This window comes from Pseudophryne corroboree, chromosome 4 (assembly GCF_028390025.1).
Source record: "Pseudophryne corroboree isolate aPseCor3 chromosome 4, aPseCor3.hap2, whole genome shotgun sequence".
In the NCBI taxonomy this organism is placed as follows: Eukaryota; Metazoa; Chordata; class Amphibia; order Anura; family Myobatrachidae; genus Pseudophryne; species Pseudophryne corroboree.
In genome coordinates this window covers 421122211-421149135 of record NC_086447.1, presented here as the reverse complement: position 1 = coordinate 421149135, position 26925 = coordinate 421122211, and the positions used below count along the sequence as shown (strand labels likewise).

At 43.1% G+C, this 26925-nt stretch overlaps 1 protein-coding gene across 3 annotated transcripts in view; it reads right to left on the bottom strand.

The window, feature by feature from the left end:
• Window positions 1-26925, bottom strand: part of SENP6 (SUMO specific peptidase 6) — a 343996-nt gene that overhangs the window by 112032 nt on the left and 205039 nt on the right. For all 3 annotated transcript variants that reach the window (XM_063916838.1, XM_063916835.1, XM_063916837.1), the window contains 4 exons: window positions 25250-25476; window positions 23296-23448; window positions 20549-20582; window positions 11747-11944 (listed from right to left, as the gene is read on the bottom strand). In XM_063916838.1, coding sequence (XP_063772908.1) covers window positions 11747-11944; window positions 20549-20582; window positions 23296-23448; window positions 25250-25476 — 612 coding nt within the window. The remainder of the gene's footprint in view (window positions 1-11746; window positions 11945-20548; window positions 20583-23295; window positions 23449-25249; window positions 25477-26925) is intronic.

Here is a 26925-nt window from a genome sequence, read left to right as displayed (position 1 = left end):
TATACTTATTTTCAGGCAAACAATCAATTATCTATATCAGGAGAGAGAAAATACTATGTGCTGTGTAGGAAAACCAGATAATTATTGCTTACAAGGATCTAATTTGATATATCAATATTACATTTATATTGTGAATCCGTGAGTTTTTATACTTAGATTTTAGAGATGCCAACCACATGTAGGACGACAAGTGAAATGCTTAATTCCAGTATTGTGAAAAAAAATGTATTCTATACTTCTGCCTCCAGACATTTTAAATCTCCTTCCCGCTGTAGATAAAAACAAACCACATACAGCAGTTCTGTATCTGTGGAATGCACCCTTACAACCTTTCCTCATCTGTGGAACACATCCCCATAACTTCCGGCCTAATGATAAATGCATAAACCTCCAAAGTTGTATTCATTATTATTATTATTACCAGTTATTTATATAGCGCACACATATTCCGCAGCGCTTTACAGATAATATTTTGCCCATTCACATCAGTCCCTGCCCCAGTGGAGCTTACAATCTATATTCCCTTTCACATGTACACACAGACACATTCACGCTAGGGTTAATTTTGTTGGGAGCCAATTAAACTACCAGTATATTTTTGGATTGTGGGAGGAAACCGAAGTACCCGGAGGAAACCCACGCAAGTACAGGGAGAATATACAAACTCCACACAGTTAGAGCCATGGTGGGAATTGAACCCATGACCTCAGTGCTGTGAAGCAGTAATACTAACCATTACACCATCCACACTGCCCCATTTTCAACTATAACCTAATATTTGTTATTTTAAACACTCCTATTGCGTTACTGTGTTACACTATTGTGTTCCCTTTTTTCTTTCTCTATACTATAACCAATGTTCCAGAGAATAAGGATGATATCCACTCTTCCTCTCTGTAAAAGCAGTAACTTATTTCAGCCTTCTTTGATGATTTTCATACAAAGCGTCTAGTATTTTATCTCTCCTGATTTCAATTACCATTTTTACAGAGGAAGTATTAGATAATATATTTTCTGAAGTGTTTTTGAAGCACTTAATCTTATTCGGTTTTCTCAATGCATTATCTACAAACTGGTCTTTGTGAGTTGGAGCAGGGTGATACAGTCTAATCTCACAAAGAATGGCTTTGTCGCTCTCTCAGCCGCGTGTACAGTAATTAAAGCAAAAGATGAGGCAGCCAAATCGGAATATGTAGGTAGGCATCCTTGATATCCAGTAGAAAACAAATGGTTTTGAATACACCTTAGGCGCTACCACCTTATAAACAAAAGTCACGTGATAGTCCTGATCAAATGTCCCAATAAAACTTTTATCTCACTGGTAATATTTCTTCTTATGGGTTTTTGTTCTTTTCCAATTTCAGTGTACTTCAAGATCTCCTTATATGAGGATGTTGATCATATAAAAAAAGAAGATAACGTATATAGTGTAGTACTTCAAAAATTAACAAATTTATTCAAAATAAAGCACATTAAGAATCTTTTTATCCAGTTAAAAGCGACAGCTTCACTTTAAAGTAAAAATTGGAACCGTACCGTGCCAAGCTCCCAACAAGGAGCAGAGAAAAGAGCATAAATAGAAGGTTCCGGAATTCCTCCCTCCACGCAATCTGCAGGCCACTGGACCCGGTAGGGTTCTCCTGTTATTGTAGATGCAGGTAGATAGATCACCATAGGCGGGATATGGTGATCTATCTAACCTGCATCTACAATAACAGGAGAATCCTACCGGGTCCAGTGGCCTGCAGATTGCGTGGAGGGAGGAATTCCGGAACCTTCCATTTATGCTCTTTTCACTGCTCCTTGCTGGGAGCTTGCCACGATACGGTTCCAATTTTTACTTTAAAGTGAAGCTGTCACTTTTAACTGGATAAAAATATTCTTAATGTGCTTTATTTTGAATAAATTTGTTAATTTTTAAAGTACTACACTATGGCCCTCATTCCGAGTTGTTCGCTCGCAAGCTGCTTTTAGCAGCATTGCACACGCTAAACCGCCGCCTACTGGGAGTGAATCTTAGCTTAGCAAAATTGCGAACGAAAGATTCGCAATATTGCGAAAAGACTTCTCTGTGCAGTTTCTGAGTAGCTCGAGACTTACTCTTCCAGTGCGATCAGTTCAGTGCTTGTCGTTCCTGGTTTGACGTCACAAACACACCCAGCGTTCGCCCAGACACTCCTCCGTTTCTCCAGCCACTCCCGCGTTTTTCCCAGCAACGGTAGCGTTTTTTTCACACACACCCATAAAACGGCCAGTTTCCGCCCAGAAACACCCACTTCCTGTCAATCACACTCCGATCTCCAGAACGAAGAAAAAAACCTCGTAATGCCGTGAGTAAAATACCAAACTTCATAGCAAATTTACTTGGCGCAGTCGCAGTGCGAACATTGCACATGCGCAATTAGCGGAAAATCGCTGCGATGCGAAGAAAATTACTGAGCGAACAACTCGGAATGACCACCTATATAAGTTATCTTCTTTTTTTATATGATCAACATCCTCATATAAGGAGATCTTGAAGTACACTGAAATTGGAAAAGAACAAAAACCCAGAAGAAGAAATATTACCAGTGAGGTAAAAGTTTTATTGGGACATTTGATCAGGACTATCACGTGACTTTTGTTTATAAGGTGGTAGCGCCTAAGGTGTATTCAAAACCATTTGTTTGCTACTAGTCTTTCCGGTGATTGGGAATCACCAGAATACATCTGGGCTGCTCTTCTTCCACCAAGCACTATTTTCTGTTCCGCATATACACTTTCTGCATTTTGATCCTTGATATTCAAGGAGACCATGAATTTCTGTTCTTCAAGGCACGCAATCACTGCTCGCAGGGATTCCATTATTAATTTGAACACCTTCAAGTGAGGATTCAAGGATTTTAGATACAAAATGGGTCTTACCGAACTGTCCGGTTTCGGCACCACAAACAGGTTGGAGTAAAACCAATTGCCGCGTTGCGGTATTGGTACTGGAACAATGACGTGGGACTGGACCAACTTTAGGATGACTGATTGCAACGTAACCGTCATATCCTCCAATGCTGGTAAGTTTGATTTGAAAAAATCGTTGGGGAGGAGTACTGCCGAACTCCAGCTTGTAGCACTGAGAAACGATATCTCTGACCCAGGTATCCTGGCAGGAAGTCTCCCAGATGCGGCTGAAGTGAGGCAGTCGAGCTCCCACCTCGAGATCCCCTCAGGGTGGGTGGGCACAGTCATGCTGAGGCCTTAGTGGACTGTTCCTGACAGGTTTTCTGGACTTACCTCTGGTGCCTCTACTCACATTGGAGGCACCTCTGGCCTTAGATAGAAATCTGTGAAACCAAAAAGGACTGGACAGACTGTCCCGGATAAAAGCGTCTCGCTGGCGGGGGCCCCGGAGGGGAGAAACGTGGATTTCCCAGCCGTAACATTGGAAATCCATGTATCCAATTCAACCCCAAAGAGCCATTCCCTAGAAAAGGGGAGGGAATCCACACTACGTTTGGATTCTGCGTCCGCAATCCACTGACGCAACCACAAGGCGCACAGACACTTCCATAGCAGCAGTCCTAGCATTAATGTTCCCCATCGCCTTGAGCGAATCAGAGGACATGTGTAGTGTCCTGAATGTATTTTAGGAGGGTCACCATAGTGACCAAGGGCATATCCCCCAAGAGGCCCCCCTGAATTTGAGTGGCCCAAGAATAAATGGCATACATGCGATACACCTGCTGCCATGCAAATAGATTTGAGTGTAGTCTCTATTTTCCAATCCCCAGGATCCTTTATGGTAAAGGAGCCCGGGGCAGGCAGCACCGGCTTTTTGGACTGCCGAGAGACTGATACATCAACCCCTGGAGGTTCCTCCCCCAAATTTCCTACCTTCAGGAGCAAATGGGAAAGTGCACAAAAACTTTTTGGACACTTGGAACTTTTTGTCTGGATTTCTCCAGGCCAGCTTGAATAAGTCAACTAATGCTGCAGTATCAGGGAAAGTGACATTAGGCTTGTTTTTGTTCAAAGAAAAACGACTGCTGTGACGCAGCGTCCTCTAGAGGGAGCTTTAACACGTCCCGAATAACTAGAATTAGGTGTTCAATACCCTGAGCAGAATCGGGATCCCCACTAACGGGGTTTAAGTCCTCCCCATCCTCCTGTATTATCCTCATCTGTATCAGAGAGTAGTGCAGGTAAACCACGCTTTTGTGGTCCTGCATGAGAGGAGGGTGTCTGTGTAACATCTGCCCTAGCAGCTAAATCTGCAGCAGCTTGTTGTAGTAGCTGAGTTTTCTGTACATTAGCAGTGAGCTGGGATGACATATCTGACATCATAGTTTTAAGAGATCCTAGACAGTGGGGCTCTGGACCCTCTCCCCCCAGCCCCATCACTGATTTGTGATGATTGGCTGCATTGTTCACGTGAAACAGAATCAGATGATAATGGAGAGAATCTGGTGTGGCATACACTGCACAGCTTGTGTTTACCCATGTTTCACAGTAAGTACAATAACATACACATACACCCAGACAGTTATATTGCAAGCCTGCCCTACTGTATGTGAGAGGAGACACACAAAGAGAAGGACACCAGCACACCCTTAGCTGTACATCCCCAGTGAGGCTGTCCGCTCCCTATGATACAGTAAACACTAACACATTTTTGTCGTAAATGGGATCCAGATAGTGTACACAAGCAGCTATCCCCTTTTGCTACACCCTGTACCAGATATCCAGCGTGGCTGAGAAGTCAGGAAGCGCTGTGTGTGCTGTATATGGCTGCAGTAAGCAGAGGAAGGCGCCAAAACGCCTCAGGTCCCGCTCTGATGTAGCTCCACCCCTCCAATGGCGCCGGAGTTACACTAATATATTATACTGGCAAAGTGTCCTTTTCAGATCAAAACATCACATTAAGTGCTAGTCAAGCCTTTTGTGCCAGTTCCACACGGGGGAATCTTAGGGGAATCTTAGAGGGACCCTCCCTTACGCCACGCCCGTGGTCAGCCGCACTTTGAAGCGGGGCCCCCGGTTTGTACTCACCACCGATGTCACCTTCAGGCAGCGTTAGGGGTGTGCGGCGTGCTGCGACAGCCAAGGCGCAGTGCCCTGCTTAACAACAACCCCTCAGGACGGTGGTCCTGCAGCAGGGAAGCGGCTCTGCACCTTGTAAGGCCGATGACCATCCCATCCCTAACTCCCACGGTGCAGGTATGCTGCTGCCCAGACAGCATACCGAAAATAACAAACAGAAAACAGGAAATTGAAGAAAACTCTCTGGAGCTCAGAGATGTGCATCCTCTCATGAGGGCACTTTTTTTCTAAACTGCCTGTGGGAGGGGGCATAGAGGGGAGTAGCCAGCACACCCAGTTAAAGAAATTTAAAGTGCACTGACTCTTTTGGACCGCGTCTATACTCCATCGTACTAGATTCCCCAATATCCCTTATGGATGCTAGAAAAAGTATTTTATATTTAACACGGTAGAATACCGATAACCAATGGAGGGACTGACAGAGCGGATGAAAAATATACATTATGGTAAGAACTTATTTCTCCTATGTCCACAGGTTTCACAGGATAACAATGGGATATGATGGAGCGATAGTGGATTGGCACCAAACGATCACAAGCTTTCAGTCCTCCCAGGATGCAACGGGCCCGTCCATATATCCCCACCCACTGGCTCAGGCAAATCAGTTGGATTCCAAAGCATTTAGGCAGGAGCATTATACAGAGCCCTAATCAGGCGAGAAGAACACACATGCACACCCTTCCGTACAAGAAGGAAGAGGTTAGTGAGTAGAAGATCCTCAAATCAGGTACGTCATGGTGGGATCCCTGTGGAACCTGTGGTCATAGGAGAAATACCGTTATCAATGGTATGTTCTTACCATAAACGTATATTTCTCTGGCTGGGTCCACAGGTTATCCACAGGATAACAATGGGATTTCCCAAAGCTATTTTTTAGTGGTGGGGATGCTTCTGATTGGACAGGAGAACCCTTCGCCCGAATTCAGCGTCACGAGAGGCAATAGTATCCAAGGCCTAATAAGTGTGTTAATGGAAGACCATGTGGCTGCCTTACCTGTCTGTTCTGCTGAAGCACCATGCTGTGCTGCCCATGAAGGACCTACCTAACGAGTAGAGTGAACAGGGAGATCAGCTCGAGAATATTCTTCTGAAACAGTCATTCAAAGCCATCTTTCCAGCGTCTGTTTAGTAGCAGGCCATCCTCTCTTGTGAAATCCGTAGAGAATGCAGAGAGAATCTGTTTTTCTGATGGCACTGGTACGATCCACATAGAGCCTTAATGCCCGGACTACGTCCAGTGACGCATCTCCCGCAGAAAGTCCCGACACCTGAAAAACCGGGACTACAATTTCTTCACTAAGGTGGAATCTAGACCCCACCTTAGGAAGTTAACCAGACCTAGTTCTGAGAACTACGTTATCTGGATAAAACATCAGATAAGGAGATTAAATGACAGTGCTCCTAAAGCTGATGCCATAGTCAGTAGAAAGATAACTTTAGCTGTCAACCATCTAAGATACACTTTATTTAGTGGTTCAAACGGAGCAACTTGAAGGGCTCTGAGGACCAGACTTAAGTCCCAAGGCACTGTAGGAGGAACAAAAGGAGGTTAAATGCGCAACAGTCCCTGGAAAAAGTGCGTACATCCTGCAATTTGGCAATTTTCTTTCGGAACCATACAGCCAATGCTGACCCTTGCATTCTCAAGGAAGCCATCCTTGAACCTTTATCCATTCCTGCCTGAAGGAATGCTAGAACCCTGGAAACGCTGAAAGATTTCGGGTCCATACCTCTTCCATTGCACCAATGAATATAGGCTTGCTATATTTGGTGATAAATACGAGCCAAGGAAGTTTTCCTTGCTCTGAGCATTGTTTTATTTACCTGTGAGAATCCGCTTGACTTCAGGATATAGATTTTAAGAGCCACGCCATCAAGACAGTCGATCCAGATATCTGTGATAACAAGGACCCTGCATTAGTAGATCTGGGCGTAGAGGAAGCAGAAATGGCATTCAACATTTTCTGCAAATCTTTGTACCAACGCCTTCTGGGCCAAGCTGGAGCTATTAGAATCCCGGATCTTTTGGTGTCTCTTCCTCAATATCCTGGGTAGAAGGATGATTTGAGAAAACACATAAGTGAAAAGAAATTCCCATTGAAGAGACGTTCACAAAGATCACTCCCTGATCCTTTGTTCCTTACCAGATTATGGGCTCTTTGTTGTTCAGATGGGACTCCATGAGATCTATCTCTGGCCAACCCCACTTGTCTACCCGAGTCTGAAATGACTCTTGGGTGCAAAGCCCATTCGCCTACCTGAATGGCGTGTCGACTGAAAAAGTCTGTTACCCAGTTTAGGACTCCCGGAATGAACACTGCGGACAATGCTGGAAGATGGAGTTCTGCACACTTTAGTATGTGACTTACCTCCTTCCTTGCTGTTTAGCTGCGTGTTCATCTCTGAAGGTTGAGGTACACTACTGCCGTTGCCTTGTCCCTGCGGATCTGGACTGGTTTTTCCTGTAGGAGTGTCCCGTGCCTGAATCAGGACCATGTATATGCCCCGAAATGCTAACAGGTTTATTAGCAGGCAACTTTCTTCTGTGGTCCATAGTCCCAAGAATCATAATCTTCCGGACAATGGCCCCCCCAGCCCCAAAGACTGGCATTTGTTATCAGGATCTCCCAACCTGATATCCAAAAGGGTGTCCCCTGGTCTAGATGGAAAGTCTGTAGCCACCAGGCTACGGACTTTCTTACCTTTTCTGACAGTACCACGTACTTGTTTATCGTCCATCTGGCCCACCAACACCACCTGGTATTCACAGGTGGTCTCCTATAAGAGAACTTAACCAGGCACAACACTGCTTAACTTCCAACATCAGTTGAGTTTGAACATATCCAGTGTGATGCGGCTGTAGATAGAAACAGATGCTGCATAGGTCTTGAGTGGAATTGTGCACACTCCACCATGTCTATTGTTGACACCATCAAACCCATCATTCGCATTGCTGCGTGAACTGATATTGTTTGACTGTGTAACAACTCCCCTGACTGTACCTTGGATATCCTGTTCAGAGGTAATAATTTATGCAGACTTAAATTCAGTACAGCCCTACCGTGAGTCATCCGTTGTGACGGAACCAGAGATGACTTTGCCAATTTATGAACCACCCGTGCCTCTGCAGACAAGTTATTGTGTGTTGGAGATGGCACAGAAACCATTCCTGTCATTGTGCCAGGATAAAAAAGGTGGTTAAGGTATGGCAATTTTCTTATCCCCTGCTAGCGGAGATAAACTGCCATAATCATTTTGGTAAATATTCTGGGGCTGTGGCTAACCCTAGAACTGAAATGTTGCTGAAGGTTGGTAACCTTGAGGTAACACTGACGGACAGTGCTATAGGAGCCTGTAGGTAAGCATCATGACTTATCCAGGAATACCATGTAATCTACTGGCTCACCACCAAAACTATAGAGCGCAATGTATCCATGTGAACCGTGGTACCCAAACTTATCAGTTTAGACTTTTTGAGATTGAGAATGAAGCGAAGGATCCTTCTGACTCAAACCCAGGTTGGAGTAGAAACCCCTCATTGTGCATGGGTTACCGGAATTACTATTCCTGACAAAAGCAATTTCTGAACTGCTTCATGCAAATCCCTTGCGTTCGCCTCTACCCGAGACGGGCTGGAACAGAAGAACCTTCTAGGAGGATGCTCCCTGAAAGGAAAGCATAAACTAGAGATACCGCATCTTGCACCCATCTGTGCAAACTGAAGAAGTCGGCCCGCTACCTGGGATCCCCCAGAAGGAGACCTGTACCATCATGCTGATGGCTTATCCTCTTGTTTAGAAGCCGACCCTCTGGTCGCTGTTACAATCCTTTTGCTTTTCCTTTACGACCGATAGGGCCGAAAATCAGACCCCTAACCAGGGGCTATATGTGGAAGGAAACGTGACCTTCTTGGAGTCTGCTTCTGACTCCCGAATATCTGTTAATTCTTTACTCAACAGAGAGTTCCAGCCAAAGTTAAGTTCCCAGAACCTTCTTTGATTCTGAATCAGCTTTCCATGTATGTAAGCAAACTGCTCTGCGAACAGCTATTGGTAAGGGTGACGCCTCAATGCAGCATTACCCATATCTATTTCTGCCTGTTATAAGCCCAGGCAGATATCTTGCTTCTTTCCATGCAAGTTGAAGTCATGGCTGGACTTATGACAGACTCAGACAGAGAAATTATGGTTTTTTTGAAAACCATTCCTCTTTTGACGTTGACGGCAGAGGCCATATAGATTTTTGCACTATCAAATGACATGTGTATCTATTTTGGGAGGCACTTCCCTATTTTAAACAGTACGCAGCTGGAAAAGGATATTGGAATCCCATTTACCGGGAATTCTATTTTATTGGGTGTAGCCCAAACCTTTTCCATGCATTCTGCCCTCGTGAGTAGGGCCAATTATTGTTTTGGGACGTTTAAACACAGGTACCTTATTTCTAACCCAGACTCTGCTGCCTCTAATGACAGACTAGCCTTTTCTGCTCTCATTAATTCAGCTTATTCATTAAGCTGATACCTTTTTACCTGTTCTTCGTATGCTGAAGTAGAGTATATAGTGCTTTCATCGTCTGATGATCATCATGTGTAGCCTGTGAAGTCGATGATTTATTTACATTCGGTTCATCAGCTTGTCTTATTGGAGAAGTTGTTGGGGATATACCGTAGGTAGGGAGCTGCATATATGGGTTAATATTGAACCCTATTCCTGGTATTGAAGCTGTAAGAATTAACTTTTCAGCTAAACTGGACAAGGTCTGTGCAAACATCGCCCCAATGGATCTATCTATCCATACCTGATGTAGAACAGGGATGTGTTATGCTGAACAGCAAACCATTTTACACCTAAACCATCCTGTACCAGATCACAGAGGATAATACAGTTTTTACAAAACAACATGATATGAGTGTTGGTGTTACTGTAAGTGTACCCTCATCACTTTTGCCGCTCTTCGACATGATAAATAATCAGCACTTTCACAGTGTACTACACAATTTGTGACTGCAACCACTTTATCTTTCTAAAGTGATATCAATCTGACCCTACCCATGCACTCGCAATGAGGATCAGAAGATCAACTGACAAACATATAAAGTCAGCAATCACACTAGCAGTCAGTCACATGTTATAAATTAGTCATATGAGCATAATATCAACTACAAACACATTTTAAAGTATGTAGGAGTATATATTACTGAATTCTGTTCTATACAGATCTTAACGTATTCAGACGCAATGCAAAGAAAACCACAGTAATGTACACAGACTCATATGCAATAGGCACTAAACGTAACTATTCATACTAACAAAAGTAGATAGAAATTTAGTGCTGCATAACCCGTACTCAGTAGAGTGGGATACAGGGAGACTCACCTCACTTCCAAGATTGAGCAATACGTTAGCGAACGCTGAGTGGATCCAGACGCTACTAGTGTACACTGCCTCTCCCGGAACTTTAAGTGAACACAGACGCACTGTGCATACAGACGCACCGGTCATACAGACGCCTGTACTGCGATCGGGTCTCCTCGTGGTAGCGTTTAGTAAACACAGACGCAGCGGCCTATGCTGCGACCGAGACCCTCATGGTAGCGTCTGAGATGGAAGTGAGGCAACAGTTCATGGCGGGAGACCGACGGAAACTGGTCATGAACTGGGGGGAGGGGCGACCGGGAGAGCGTCCGACTCCCCACCGCTTATATCAAAACAAGGGATCGCGGCCTCATGCTATTCCTGGTGCCTTATGATCCCTAAGGTCTTGCGCTGGAGCACCCGTGGTGGCGGCGCGCCAGTTACTGTTTGGTAGTCTCCTCCCAATACAGTGCGGCTGTGTCCGTATTCCTCTTCTAAGTGGAAATGATGCCTTACCTTCTCCCCGTGCTCCAGTCACAGCCTGGTAACGTCTGCTGGACCTGCTAGTATATCCGACACAGACGCCCGCCGAGACAGCACTGTACCGTGGGTAAGCGTTGTTGCGACCCGGCGGAGAGTTGTTGGAGCGACTCTTTCCAATATGCGTATAAAACACTGTTAGGAAAGATCAATCAAAACCATAGTAAGACTATAAAAATAAAATAAGAAAGCTTAGGGCTGCCAAGAAATAGCAGACCTCTGACCATGGTCCGGCTCCTGCCGCACCAAACTAAAAACTGATTTGCTGAGCCAGTGGGCGGGGATATATGGATGGGTCCGTTGCATCCTGGGAGGACTGAAAGCGTGTGATCGTTTGGTGCCCATCCGCTATCGCTCCATCATATCCCATTGTTATCCTGTGGATAACCTGTGGACCCAGCCGGAGAAATACTTACTACAGCTACCAGTATTCATCAAGAGGAAGCTCCATAATCACTATTTGCACTAAAAAGCCTCTTATGTGAGCCATAACCTCTCTAATAGCCATTAACTCTAATAAATCATGATACTGAACTAAGTGGTTAGGAAACATGTAATTCTAATGATTTTCACACACACTTTTCCACACTTAACTAGCAATTCAATGAGCAATAACTGCTGCATGGTGAATGCACTTGCTCTTGTGTACTTGTTGTGAAGAAAGTACATATAAACAACGTAGTGGTCATATAATATAAAAGTGCATGTATACAAATATCTTAGCACTGCTGAACTTAAAAGTATTTCTGAATACCAAGAGCAAGTTTCACACTTACTTGTAGCACTGCAGTCATACCATCCAATGCCATTTTGCCTGCTCATTTTAAATTGAGTGCGCAGCTTCTGACACAGAGAAGGAATACTTTGGAAAAATGCCACTGTAAGTTTCCTTGCGCAGCACCACTCACACCTTGTAAGCTCTGACATTTTCAATATTACTTCTTGGTAAGAGTCTTCTTTATCATCAGGAAGGGCTGTGAGCAAGTAAAATGGATTATTAGAAAGCTGTACTTATTGATATATAAATATCATTTAGTAGCACTTTAGAGAGCAATCAGAACAGGGATTAAGAATTCAGACACGCTTATTAAAAAAAAAAAAAACCACATGCTCTGTCCATAGTACCCATTTTTACAAAATGCAATGCTTGTACTCCCAAGAGAAACCATAACTGGCAGATGATTCTCAACTGATAATGAATTCAGACATTAATGGGCAATTATAAATAAGAATTTACTTACCGATAATTCTATTTCTCGTAGTCCGTAGTGGATGCTGGGGACTCCGTCAGGACCATGGGGTTTAGCGGCTCCGCAGGAGACAGGGCACAATAATAAAAGCTTTAGGATCAGGTGGTGTGCACTGGCTCCTCCCCCTATGACCCTCCTCCAAGCCTCAGTTAGGATACTGTGCCCGGACGAGCGTGCATAATAAGGAAGGATATTGAATCCCGGGTAAGACTCATACCAGCCACACCAATCACACCGTACAACCTGTGATCTGAACCCAGTTAACAGTATGATAACAACGAAGGAGCCTCTGAAAAGATGGCTCACAACAAGAATAACCCGATTTTTGTAACAATAACTATGTACAAGTATTGCAGACAATCCGCACTTGGGATGGGCGCCCAGCATCCACTACGGACTACGAGAAATAGAATTATCGGTAAGTACATTCTTATTTTCTCTAACGTCCTAAGTGGATGCTGGGGACTCCGTCAGGACCATGGGGATTATACCAAAGCTCCCAAACGGGCGGGAGAGTGCGGATGACTCTGCAGCACCGAATGAGAGAACTCCAGGTCCTCCTCAGTCAGGGTGTGCCCCTGACCAAGTAGCAGCTCGGCAAAGTTGTAAAGCCGAGACCCCTCGGGCAGCCGCCCAAGATGAGCCCACTTCCTTGTGGAATGGGCTTTTACTGATTTTGGCTGTGGCAAGCCTGCCACAGAATGTGCAAGCTGAATTGTACTACAAATCCAGCGAGCAATCGTCTGCTTAGAAGCAGGAACACCCATCTTGTTGGGTGCATACAGGCTAAACAGCGAGTCAGATTTTCTGACTCCAGTCGTCCTGGAAACATATATTTTCAGGGCCCTGACAACGTCAAGTAACTTGGAGTCCTCCAAGTCCCTAGTAGCCGCAGGTACCACAATAGGTTGGTTCATGTGAAAAACAGAAAACACCTTAAGGAGAAATTGAGGACGAGTCCTCAATTCTGCCCTGTCAGAATGAAAAATTAAGTAAGGGCTTTTATATGATAAAGCCGCCCATTCTGACACACGCCTGGCTGAAGCCAGGGCTAATAGAATCTTCACCTTCCATGTGAAATATTTTAATTCCACAGTGGTGAGTGGATCAAACCAATGTGACTTTAGGAAACTCAAAACAACATTGAGATCCCAAGGTGCCACTGGGGGCACAAAAGGAGGCTGTATATGCAGTACCCCTTTTACAAACGTCTGAACTTCAGGCACTGAAGCCAGTTCTTTCTGGAAGAAATTCGACAGGGTCGAAATTTGAACCTTAATGGACCCTAATTTTAGGCCCATAGACAGTCCTGTTTTCAGGAAATGTAGGAAACGACCCAGTTGGAATTCCTCTGTAGGGACCTTCTTGGCCTCACACCACGCAACATATTTTCGCCAAATGCGGTGAAAATGTTTTGCGGTTACATCCTTCCTGGCTTCGACCAGGGTAGGGATGACTTCATCTGGAATGCCCTTTCAGGATCCGGCGTTCAACTGCCATGCCGTCAAACGCAGCCGCGGTAAGTCTTGGAACAGACAAGGCCCCTGCTGGAGCAGGTCCTCTCTTAAAGGTAGAGGCCACGGTTCTTCCGTGAGCATCTCTTGAAGTTCCGGGTACCAAGTCCTTCTTGACCCATCCGGAATCACGAGTATCGTTCTTACTCATCTCCTTCTTATGATTCTCAGTACTTTTGGTATGAGATGCATAGGAGGGAACACATACCCTGACTGGTACACCCACAGTGTTACCAGAGCGTCCACCGCTATTGCCTGAAGGTCCCTTGACCTGGCGCAATATCTGTCTAGTTTTTTGTTCAGGCGGGACGCCATCATGTCCACCTTTGGTTTTTCCCAACGGTTTACAATCATGTGGAAGACTTCCCGCTGAAGTCCCCACTCTCCCGGGTGGAGGTTATGCCTGCTGAGGAAGTCTGCTTCCCAGTTTTCCACTCCCGGAATTAACACTGCTGAGAGTGTTATCACATGATTTTTCGCCCAGCGAAGAATCCTTGCAGTTTCTGCCATTTCCCTCCTGCTTCATGTGCCGCCCTGTCTGTTTACGTGGGCGACTGCCGTGATGTTGTCCCACTGGATCAATACCGGCTGACCTTGAAGCAGAGGTCTTGCTAAGCTTAGAGCCTTGTAAATTGCCCTTAGCTCCAGTATATTTATGTGGAGAGAAGTCTCCAGACTTGATCACACTCCCTGGAAATTTTTTTTTTTTTTTTTCCTTGTGTGACTGCTCCCCAGCCACTCAGGCTGGCATCCGTGGTCACCAGGACCCAGTCCTGAATGTCGAATCTGCGGCCCTTTCATAGATGAGCACTCTGCAGCCACCGCAGAAGAAAACACCCTTGTCCTTGGAGACAGGGTTATCCGCTGATGCATCTGAAGATGCGATCCGGACCATTTTCCCAGCAGATTCCACTGAAAGGTTCTTGCGTGAAATCTACCGAATGGGATCGCTTTGTAAGAAACCACCATTTTTCACAGGACCCTTGTGCAATGATGCACTGATACTTTTCCTGGTTTTAGGAGGTTCCTGACTAGCTCGGATAACTCCCTGGCCTTCTTCTCCGGGAGAAAACATCCTTTTCTGGACTGTGTCCAGAATCATTCCTAGGAACATTAGACGTGTCGTCGGAAAAAGCTGCGATTTTGGAATATTTAGAATCCACTCGTGCTGTCGTAGAACTACTTGAGATAGTGCTACTCCGACCGCCAACTGTTCTCTGGACCTTGCCCTTATCAGGAAAGCGTCCATATTTCTTTTAGGAAGAATCATCATTTCGGCCATTACCATGGTAAAGACCCGGGGTGCCGTGGACAATCCAAACGGCAGCGTCTGAACTGATAGTGACAGTTCTGTACCACGAACCTGAGATACCCTTGGTGAGAAGGGCAAAATTTGGACATGTAGGTAAGCGTCCCTGATATCCAGTGACACCATATCGTCCTGGTTCGCCATCACTGCTCTGAGTGACTCCATCTTGATTTGAACCCTTGTATGTAATTGTTCAAATCTTTTAGATCTCACCGAGCCGTTTGGCTTCAGTACCACAATATAGTGTGGAATAATACCCCTTCCCTTGTTGTAGGAGGGGTACTTTGATTATCACCTGCTGGGAATCCAGCCTGTGAATTTTTTCCCAATACTGCCTCCCTGTCGGAGGGAGACGTTGGTAAAGCAGACTTCAGGAACTTGTGAGGGGAAGACGTCTCGAATTTCCAATGTACACCTGGGATACTACGTGTAGGATCCAGGAGTCCACTTGCGAGTGAGCCCACTGCGTGCTGAAACTCTTGAGATGACCCCCCACCGCACCTGAGTCCGCTTGTATGGCCCCAGCGTCATGCTGCGGACTTGGCAGAAGCTGTGGAGGACTTCTGTTCCTGGGAATGGGCTGCCTGCTGCAGTCTTCTTCCCTTTCCTCTAACCCTGGGCAGATATGACTGGCCTTTTGCCCGCCTGCCTTTATGGGTACGAAAGGACTGAGACTGAAAAGACTGTGTCCTTTTCTGCTGAGATGTGACTTGGGGTAACAAAAGTGGATTTTCCAGCTGTTGCCATGGCCACCAGGTCCGATGGACCGCCCCTTTATACGGCAATACTTCCATGTGCCGTCTGGAATCTGCATCACCTGACCACTGTCGTGTCTATAAACATCGTCTGGCAGATATGGACATCACATCTACTCTTGATGCCAGAATGCAAATATCCCTCTGCGCATCTCGCATATATAGAAATGCATCCTTAAAATGCTCTATAGTCAATAAAATATTGTTCCTGTCAAGGGTATCAATATTTTCAGTCAGGAAATCCGACCAAGCCCCCCCAGCGCTGCACATCCAGGCTGAGGCGATTGCTGGTCGTAGTATAACACCAGTATGTGTGTATATACTTTTTAGGATATTTTTCAGCTTCCTATCAGCTGGCTCCTTGAGGGCGGCCGTATCTGGAGACGGTAACGCCACTTGTTTTTATAAGCGTGTGAGCGCCTTATCCACCCTAAGGTGTGTTTCCCAACTCGCCCTCACTTCTGGCGGGAAAGGGTATACCTCCAATAATTTTCTATCGGAGGAAACCCACGTATCATCACACACTTTAATTTATCTGATTCAGGAAAAAACTACAAGTAGATTATTCCCACCCTACATAATACCCTTATTTGTGGTACTTGTAGTATCAGAAATATATAACACCTCCTTCATTGCCCTTAACATGTAACGTGTGGCCCTAAAGGAAAATACGTTTGTTTCTTCACCGTCGACACTGAAGTCAGTGTCCGTGTCTGTGTCTGTGTCGACCAACTGAGGTAAATGGGCGTTTTTACAAGCCCCTGACGGTGTCTGAGACGCCTGGACAGGTACTAATTTGTTTGCCGGTCGTCTCATGTCGTCAACCGACCTTGCATCGTGTTGACATTATCACGTAATTCCTAAATAAGCCATCCATTCCGGTGTCGACTCCCTAGAGAGTGACATCACCAATACAGGCAATTTGCTCCGCCTCCTCACCAACATCGTCCTCCTACATGTCGACACACACGTACCGACACACAGCACACACACAGGGAATGCTCTGATAGAGGACAGGACCCCACTAGCCCTTTGGGGAGACAGAGGGAGAGTTTGCCAGCACACACCAAAAACGCTATAATTATACAGGGACAACCCCTTATACAAGTGTTTTCCCTTATAGCATTTTTATATATGTAATCATATCGCCAAATAAGTGCCCCCCCTCTCTGTTTTAACCCTGTTTCTGTAGTGCAGTGCAGGGGAGAGCCTGGGAGCCTTCCTCACAGCAGAGCTGAGCAGGAAAATGGTGCCGTGTGCTGAGGAGAATAGGCCCCGCCCCCTTTTCGGCGGGCTCTTCTCCCGGAGTTTGTGAGATCTGGCAGGGGTTAAATACATCCATATAGCCTCAAGGGCTATGTGATGTATTTTAGCCATAAAAAGGTATTATACATTGCTGCCCAGGGCGCCCCCCCCAGCGCCCTGCACCCTCAGTGACAGTTGGTGACTGTTGGTGAAGTGTGCTGACAACAATGGCGCACAGCTGCAGTGCTGTGCGCTACCTTATGAAGACTGAAAGTCTTCTGCCGCCTGTTTCTGGACCTCTTCAACTTCGGCATCTGCAAGGGGGGTCGGCGGCACGGCTCCGGGACGAACCCCAGGGTGAGACCTGTGTTCCGACTCCCTCTGGAGCTAATGGTGTCCAGTAGCCTAAGAAGCAAATCCATCCTGCACGCAGGTGAGTTTACTTCTCTCCCCTAAGTCCCTCGTAGCAGTGAGCCTGTTGCCAGCAGGTCTCACTGAAAGAAAAAAACCTAACTTAAACTTTTATTCTAAGCAGCTCAGGAGAGCCACCTAGATTGCACCCTTCTCGGCCGGGCACAAAAATCTAACTGAGGCTTGGAGGAGGGTCATAGGGGGAGGAGCCAGTGCACACCACCTGATCCTAAAGCTTTTATTATTGTGCCCTGTCTCCTGCGGAGCCGCTAAACCCCATGGTCCTGACGGAGTCCCCAGCATCCACTTAGGACGTTAGAGAAATACATGCTACAGCCACAAAATGCTGTTGGTATGTTGTGGGAATGCTGGCGATGACAGCAGATTGTAAGCAAAAATGCACATTTTTAGTACAAAAATGCAGAAACTATGGGATGGACCAAGAAGAGTAGTAGCTGGGACATTTTTACTTTAGCCAATAAGGGAATTCCTATATCTGCTTGTAAATCTGTAGATAGTCACACAGAGCAAAGGGGGTACGTACAAAAGCTAAAAGTTGGTATGCATCTGTATAGATGCCAAATGGTAAAATAGAGGAATCTGATATGGCATAGCATTCTTGTGCCATTACTTCAATCAAGACTATTACAGAAGTAGCACAGATCACCAATGGGGTACCAGGTGTGGATTGACTTTCTCTTCGTTGGCACCTAACACCACTTCTGGGTCTCCACTGTCCTCTTACTAGATGGGGTGATGCACGCTGCCACCAGCGTCCTGCTTCTCACCAGCCGCAGTCAAATTCTGATTTATCTCACAAGGGGCAGGGCGAGCTGGCGGGTAACCAATATAGACTTATCCTTATATCATGGCAATGATCCTTCGGGGAATCTGGAATGGAGAATCTGGCGTGCGTTGTACGGCACACATTGGATATCAGGGACAGTGAGGACTCAAAGGGGGACATTCAATTGTTTGAAAGGTCAGTCGGGTGTCTGGTTTTTTTTTACTAATAGGAAAAAACAGACACCCAACTGAATTCCTCCCAAAGACTCTAGACTGTTCAGACTTTCGATTACTTGAAGGACTTGTTGGCTGAGGTGTGGGCCAAACCTGATAAGAAATTTCCCACAGACTGTAGTCCCTTGGATGATTCTCTGCGTTACACACAGGTTATTTAAATACATGAACTGTTTCTATACCACAAATATTTTTTCGTTTCTGGTGTCCAAGTCTTAAATACATAGTTGGTAGAATATATACCAAGTAAAAAAAAAAAATTACTTCAGTAAACGCTCCTCCTGGAATTAATAAAAACTCTGCATCACGCGTGGGACTCTGAGTGTGTATGTATGTAAATGTCCAGTGCGTCATACAGAGAATCACCTCCTAGCAAATATACTGAAAAATGGAAATCCACATCTAATATAGATCCTCTCATAGCATGTCTCTGCAAGACTACAATTAAGATGCCAAACTCATACTTCCTGTGTGTGCCATCTCATAATGTAGCAGAATATGCTCTAAAACAGTTTATACCAAGAGAGGGGCTTCTTTGACCCAGTTTAGCCTTGCATCAACAAGCCTATAGATCAGTGGTAGGAACAGCTGGCTGAGGGCCCATGCCTAGATAGACCAGATTTGCTGCATCTGGTGAAGCATCTTCATGAATACAAGGTTACCAGCTTTGCTTGTCATATGCTATGCACTGTGAATTCAGGCCATATATTGTTTTATCACTAGCTTTGGAATCTACTGAATGTGCTGACTTAATTATCCATTGATGCATGCCTGGAGAGTTGTATTTTGTACTTTTCTCATAGTCTGACAGGGGACACAAAGAATCATCCCTTTATGGTATTTGTCCTTGTTTGGAATGTTCTAGTAGATTATTTTCTACTCTCTATCTTGTTCTATAGTCTTAGTTTGTATGTTACAGTATTGTTAAGCAAAAAGGTGTATCCCAGGAATACAATGAAGTATAGAGGGGTAAGAACCTAGTTTCCTGTTCCCACTTCTATTGCTCAATGTACTAACTACAGTGTCCCCAACAGACACTGAAAAAAAAAAAGACCTTAAAGTACATAAATACAATTTTTAGAATGAGTTCATAATGAATTGGAACATCAAAAGACTAAAAAATACCCCCCCCCAAAAAACAACAAAACCCCCCCACTGTGTGTGTGTGTGTGTGTGTGTGTGTGTGTGTGTGTGTGTGTGTGTGTGTGTGTGTCTCTGTGTGTATGTATATATATATATATATATATATATAGGGGTAGGGGTACTAGCGACTAGCAATGTCTGCACATGAAGGATATAAATATGAAGAATGATAGGATAAGTATTTATATAAAAGGGTAAGATATTTATAAAAAAACAGATAATTATATAAAAAATTCTTAAATATGAATAAAGGGGGGGAGGTATATAAAAGAATGGACTTAATCAATTAGGACATGTAGTATGGCTGACTAGCATATAAAATCACAACTGGAAACATAAAAACATAAAGATAAGAGAAAAATGCTTATCTTAAAATAGAAAGTCACTTGAGGTACAACCAACGCGTTTCGTCCATCTGACTTGAAGTCAGATGGACGAAACGCGTTGGATGTACCTCAAGTACTTTTATGTTTTTATGTTTTCAGCTGTGATTTTATATGCTAGTCAGCCATTCTACATGTCCTAATTGATTAAGCCCATTCTTTTATATACCCCCCCCCCTTTATTCATATTTAAGAATTTTTTATATAACTGTTTTTTAATAAACATCTTACCCTTTTATATAAATACGTATCCTATCATTCTTCATATTTATATTCTTTATGTGTAGACATTGTTAGTCGCTAGTACCCCTACCACTTTTTTACATTTTTAATTAATAGGCAGCTTATCCCTACCACTTTCTCTGGGGTCAGCTGACGCCTTTTACCCCTAAAGGAGTGTCTACACCTCTGGTTGTTTTTAAACCCTGCACACGGCCTGCTCACATATACCTGTGGCGCCATACTTCTACCATTTCATCATATATATATATATATATACATATACATATACACACACACATCAACTTAATGTTCAAAAAACAGTTTACCTTTCACTCGCATCTTTATGAAGTCTACACAAAACTGTACAAAGAAAAGAAAGCACACATTAATTTTGAATATACAGTATAAAATTACTGCATCTTCATTTTGTTTAAACCAACAGTATCTCAAAAGGAAATTGACATTCACAAGCAAACAAAATCCATTAATACAATTATAAAATATTTGCTGCATTGATGTTGCTATTTTCAATTAAATATCTACAATAACTGCCAACCAAAACGCATCATATCTCCCAGTGTTACATCAGAAAAACACTACACTAGATAACACTAGTTATTATTTATTTATTAACAGTTTCTTATATAGCGGAGCAAATTCCATTGCGCTTTACAACTGGACACAATCAGAAGACAAAGCTGGGCAAAAACAAACCGTCAGAGGTAGGAGGGCCCCGCTCGCAAGCTTACAATCTATGGACACTAGATAAAATAAATTAGTGTATTGTTATTGGACAGTTTGGTGTCTTTGCCCAAAAGCATTCCTTACAAAAAAAAATAGAAATGTTATTAATATTGCTACCCTACACACAAGTGATTGTCAAAAGCAGTGACTTGTGAATACAGTACACCTTTTTTGAAATAGAATTAATGTTGGTGATAAAACAATGCATTCCCCATATGTTGCAAATCTGACAGACATTCACAAGGCACCTATGAAAAGCGATGAAAAACATAAGTGAGTAAACGTTCAATATGTGAACCCAAAACTAAAGGTTTTTCGCAAAAGTTGTGAGCCAAAGAGTTATAAAACACGATACATTAATTTGGCGCTGTTTCTTGAGCTTCTATTTTTACAATGAGGTGGGGGAAAAAAATGGTTTATCATCCTAATTCCCACATGGGCTAGCCAAGTTGACCCACAGAAATCATTGACTCGCTTCAAAATTTTAAATCTCACACACTGGAAATCTTGCCGTTTTGTTTCCTCTTCAAAGTGAAAAATTGCATAATAATGCACAATTGCATCTTTATTTTAATATTAACTTTATACATAATACAATTTTGTGTATAAAATGCAGCAACTTTTTATCTGTGATACGATTATTGACAAACACCAATGATGCATCAAGGGAATCGGCAAAAAACCCTATACTAAAAATCCACTAATAGCTGATAATTTTTTGGGCCGAATCGGCGAATCAAGGATTTCCAACATGTTTGATTTCTCCGATGCCCCGACCCCGGCATTGGCAGAATGGGAAATAGCCCCGATACAGGCTTGATGTATGGGCCCCATTACTCTTTCATTTTAAGCATATCAATCTATAAACAGTAGCATTATGAAATGATTTATTTTTCAAGAAACTCTGTCAATTATTCTAAGAATGAATGATAAGGACCCACAGTACGGATTGGGTGTTTAAAAACACAAATAGAGATGCAGCCATGCTCATCCAGCCTGCGGCATTGCCGCGCAGGAAAACACACCATGCCTAAGTGGGTGTGCACCTTAGTACAGAACCCCTGCACTCCTATGGGCGCTTACTTAAAAGAACACGAGTGTCCTAGTCGCAGGCACGCTTGCTGAGCCTGGCTTGATGTGAACACGGCAAGCTGCAGGCTGTATGAGCATGGCTACATTCGTATATTATTTTGTAACTATTTCTGCAGCAGCTACTTAAGCACTTTTATAGTTTAATCTTCTTAAGTCCTCACTTCCAAAATTTGGATTTTGCGATTTGACTTAGACTAGGGAGTTTAATCGTACATCTTTGACAGACTCTTTGGTGGCATTATACTGTTGCAGTCAAGTATGGTGGAATCCCATTTGGTCCCTTATTTTTTGTATGTACACTAAATGCCACTGATTCCACATCTGGTACTTTTATTTTCTAGCTCAAAAGGATCTATTTTATAATCCTGATTGCCCTTTCACATGACTTTTTATACGTATTTCAGGACTGAACATTAATTTCTCCATCATCCATTTTCGGAAGTACAATTCCACCTCTACTGCTGGAGACTGTTGAAATCTGGGTAAACTAGATATTTTAAGACTTAAAATAAAGGCACACTCTCCATTCTCCTTCTGATGCAATATTTAGGAGCATTGCTTTACTTCTGTGATTGTTAACATGTTTACATAAAAGTTGCCATTTTCCTTTATTCATTTTAAAAATAGGTAAGCACTGGTTACTCTATTTTTGGTGTTTTCATTACCAGTGCTGCTTGCTTAGCTAACCCTATGGTATCCAGGATTTTAAAATCAAATTTTAAATACAGAAAAACCCTGTGAATATTTTTCTTTAATTTCTAAATATGCGACCATCTTCCAGACAGACTGCCCAATTATGCATATGATCCAGACACATTTGTATTGTGCCTACTGTATAACTGCCGACAAGCATTGAAAAATTCAGTTCACTTGAACATACCACACTGCTTTTTGTATACAATCTAATTTCAAGAAATCATTCTTGCCGACAGTCCATTTGCCTAAGTAATTCTCTCAACAGAACATTAAGCTAGTTTGAGTTAACAAATGGAACATATATATTACTTCTTATACAGACTGGACTACAGCAAAGAATTATGCTAGCTTAAAAAAAAAAAAAAAAAAAATGACAGCAAAATTAGACATTATCACTCCCAAATATTACACCATTATAAAAGCTGTACCAGAGTTTTTAGAGCTGAACAATGATAAAAACAAAGAGCTGGGGGTATAAATGCACTATATTGCACATAAAAGACTGTAAGATAGATTTCCCATAAAGTCTAATTGTACTCACCACAACAGCATCTACTATCATTCTGTACATGGTTCCTATTCGTACATTCCGACAAGGCAGTATGATACTTTCACATGTCATGCTGTCACTTGGAACATCTACCTGGACAACTTTACGCCGTTTGACAGGTGTAATCGTGACTGAATTGCCAAACTGTAATTCAAACTTGTAGAATTAGTATGATGCATAAAACTGGTATGATATGGCATACATAAATTAAGCAAACCTTTACAAACATGAAAAAAACATTATTGGAAAACTCTACTACGAGGGGTATTCAATAAGTTTATGAATGCACACAAAGTATTATATTTACAAACAAAGTGAATATTTCATTTTTTCCAAAGTATTCGCCAGAGGAGTCTGTGCAAAGTTGCATGCAATCAAACCATATGTTGAAGCAGCTGGACCAGTCCGAAGCAGGTATGTCTTCCACATGCTGAAGGTTGCCACAGCAGCTTCTGGAGAATCAAAATGAATACCATGCGTCTTGTGCTTGATTCATGGGAACACAAAGTAGCCAAGTCTGAAATGTATGCAGATGAGCAATGCCCTGGATGCGTTCATAATCCAGAAAACCCACCACTTTCCTGGACTTGTGGGCAGATGCATTGTTGTGATTGAGAAGGGCACCACGAGGGTAAGTTCTTGGTCAGTGCCTGGAATTGGCTTCCTGCACTTGAGGTAGGCATTGGTTGGCACACCAGTCCCCAGGGACTGTGAGCTGCTGGTATAGTACTTACATATCCAGTCTTGGCCACAAAAACAGACCCCTTCTGCTTGGCCATGCTGCACTGACTTGTGTGGCGGTGCACCTCCAACTGGGGTCCACTGGACTGACTGTTTGGTATCAGGATCCACAAATCATTGCTACTGATGACCTCCCAGACAAGAGTTTGGGTGAATGGCATCTAACCTGCCCAGCATGTTGCAGCACCAAGTCACCCTAGCCGCCTTCCGCTCTCAAGTCAGCTGATGGGCCACTCAGCGGGCAGAAACCTTGCTCAGGCCAAGCTTTTCGTGGGGTATCCTGCAGATGGTTCTCGATGAGATGCCCATCTCCTCCTCTAATAGGGCCATGATCACCCTGGCATCCACCTAAACTATGGCCTCAGCGGCAGCAACGTTGTCCTCGGTGATGGCAGACAAAGGTCAACCGCAGCGCTCCTAGTCTTCCAGGGACAGTTTCCAGCTCCAAAATTCTGCAAACGACTCCAACACAATAATTTGGGATGATGCTTCCTCCCTAAAAGAAGCTAGCTATCTGTCAATACTCTACAGCTGTCGTATACAACTCTTGTAGTCACAGAAGATCATGGTTCTCCAGTGGCCTCTGTTGAGCTTCATAATGAGTTTGTGAAGGAAGTGTTGATTTCTTCGGTGTGCAGTGCTGCTTATAGAAGGTTCTGTTCCTTGACAATTCACAAAAACTTTAGTCAGAGATTACAGTTCACAACCAGACAGTCAGATTGAGTCTCCTCAATCTACACACAAAGCACAACCAGAAATTTATTGCACACCCCACGTATATTCAAAATCTCATCTTTTACAGCCAACCATTTTTGTGAGTTAAGTCATAGCCTAGCTTAAAATAGATTGCTATTTTTTCACCATTGTGAAACCTTGTCAAGCAAACGGTCACCACAAAAAGGTGGTGCCTACTTACCAGCACGTAAACTCACAGAAATCCCTGGGGAGACATTAATGCAAATCTGTGCACAGGTTATCACTTTCTTCTTTAGAAAATGAAAGCAACATCCAATTGGATGTTATGGTCACACTTTATGTGGTTCTCGTAGTAAAAATAAAAAACTCTTCACCATTATTTTTTTAATTAACAATAAATACATAAATACAAAAAAATAAAACCCATTTTAAACAATAATATCAGCTGACAGGTTAGTGCTGGTTACAAAAAAAATAAAAAAATAAAAATTATAAATTAAAATATTACCTCATCTTTCATTCTAGCTTTCCTAGGGATTGGGGTGATGGGATCAGCTTCAGGTAGACTACTGCATTTGTTGCCAACTAAGCTGTTTTCTCTTAGAGCAGCTTCTACTTTTCCTGATGATGGAACAGGGGAGGAACAAGCTGAATCTGCAGGTCGTGGAGAGATGCTCTCTAGTCTGCTTGTATTTCCAGTGCTAGCATTCTCTTCTTCATCACTAGATAGAATAACTGTAGTTACAGAAAGAGTGTCAATTAAAACAATATTACAACCATTTTTAAAAAAAAAGTACATGTACAATATCACGTTTAGAGAAATAAACTAATAAGCAACATACTGGGTTGTCACCATCTATATTACAAATTAACACCAATTAATGCAACAATTTAAGACAGTACTTTATAGGAAACTACATTTTCCAAGTATCAAGATGGTAGAACTGGGTTTTTGTCTTACAGCCCATTTTAGATGAGGGAGAAAAAAAAAAGCACACAGAAATACATGATCCTGTAAATACATTGTAAACTTTGAATAAAAATAACATAGTAAACCACTTAGTGCAAATGTCTTTTATTAAACCTCTAGTCCTCAGGGACCAATCTGGAGGTGGAGTATAAATAAAACTCCTTTAGAATGGAAAGTGAATGATTTTTAGTGTTTACCCACCTGTAGAATTTCAGAAAATACCATTAGATTTGTGTTTGCGTTCCAGGAGACAGAAGCAATCTACCCAAATTGGCTCAAAAAAGTGATTTTGTTTTCTTTGGAAATAGAAAGGATGTGAAATAAAAGTAAAAAAAATAAAAAATAGTGTGATTTTTTTTCTTGCAACCCCAAAAAAATACTTTGGCATTAATCCAACTTTCCAAAATAGCAAATATCTATATTATATATACAGGTTGGTTTTCATAGAATATGCACTTGAAAAAGATTACGAATTCTCGTTTGAATTAAACCTATTACACGTTTAGGAATAATAGGATAGCCAAACAAGGCATGACATTTTAAAAACTAGACAACACATGAGGGTGCCTCTGCTTATTGATGGCAGTATGGGGAAGATCGGAATCACATCATTTGACTTTATGCATTCTGTAGTATAGGGTATTACTGTCAGAAAAATAGGATTTTAATACCTACCGGTAAATCCTTTTCTCGTAGTCCATATTGGGGAAAACTAGTACGATGGGGTATAGACGGGGTCCAAAGGAGCCAGTGCACTTTACATTTCTTCAACTGGGTGTGCTGACTCCTCCCCTCTATGTTCCCTCCCACAGGCAGTTATAGGTAAAACCGTGCCCGAACGAGAAAGGGCATATAAGAGAGAAGGAATACGATAACAAAAGGTGGTGAGATTAACACATCAGAACACCACAAACATAACAACCAGCAACAGTTGGCAACAACAACAGCAGCAGCTGAACAGGTAACTATAGAACAAGAACCTGCAGAAAAGTCAATGCATTGAGGCAGGCGCCAATGTCCCTTATGGACTACGAGAAAAGGATTTACCGGTAGGTATTAAAATCCTATTTTTTCTAGCATCCATACGGGATAGTAGGGGAAACTAGTACGATGGGGATTGTCCCAAAGCTTCCAGAATGGGCGGGTACATGCGGAGACTGCTGCAGCACCGCCTGCCCAAACTGGCTATCCTCTTTGGCCAGGGTATCAAACTT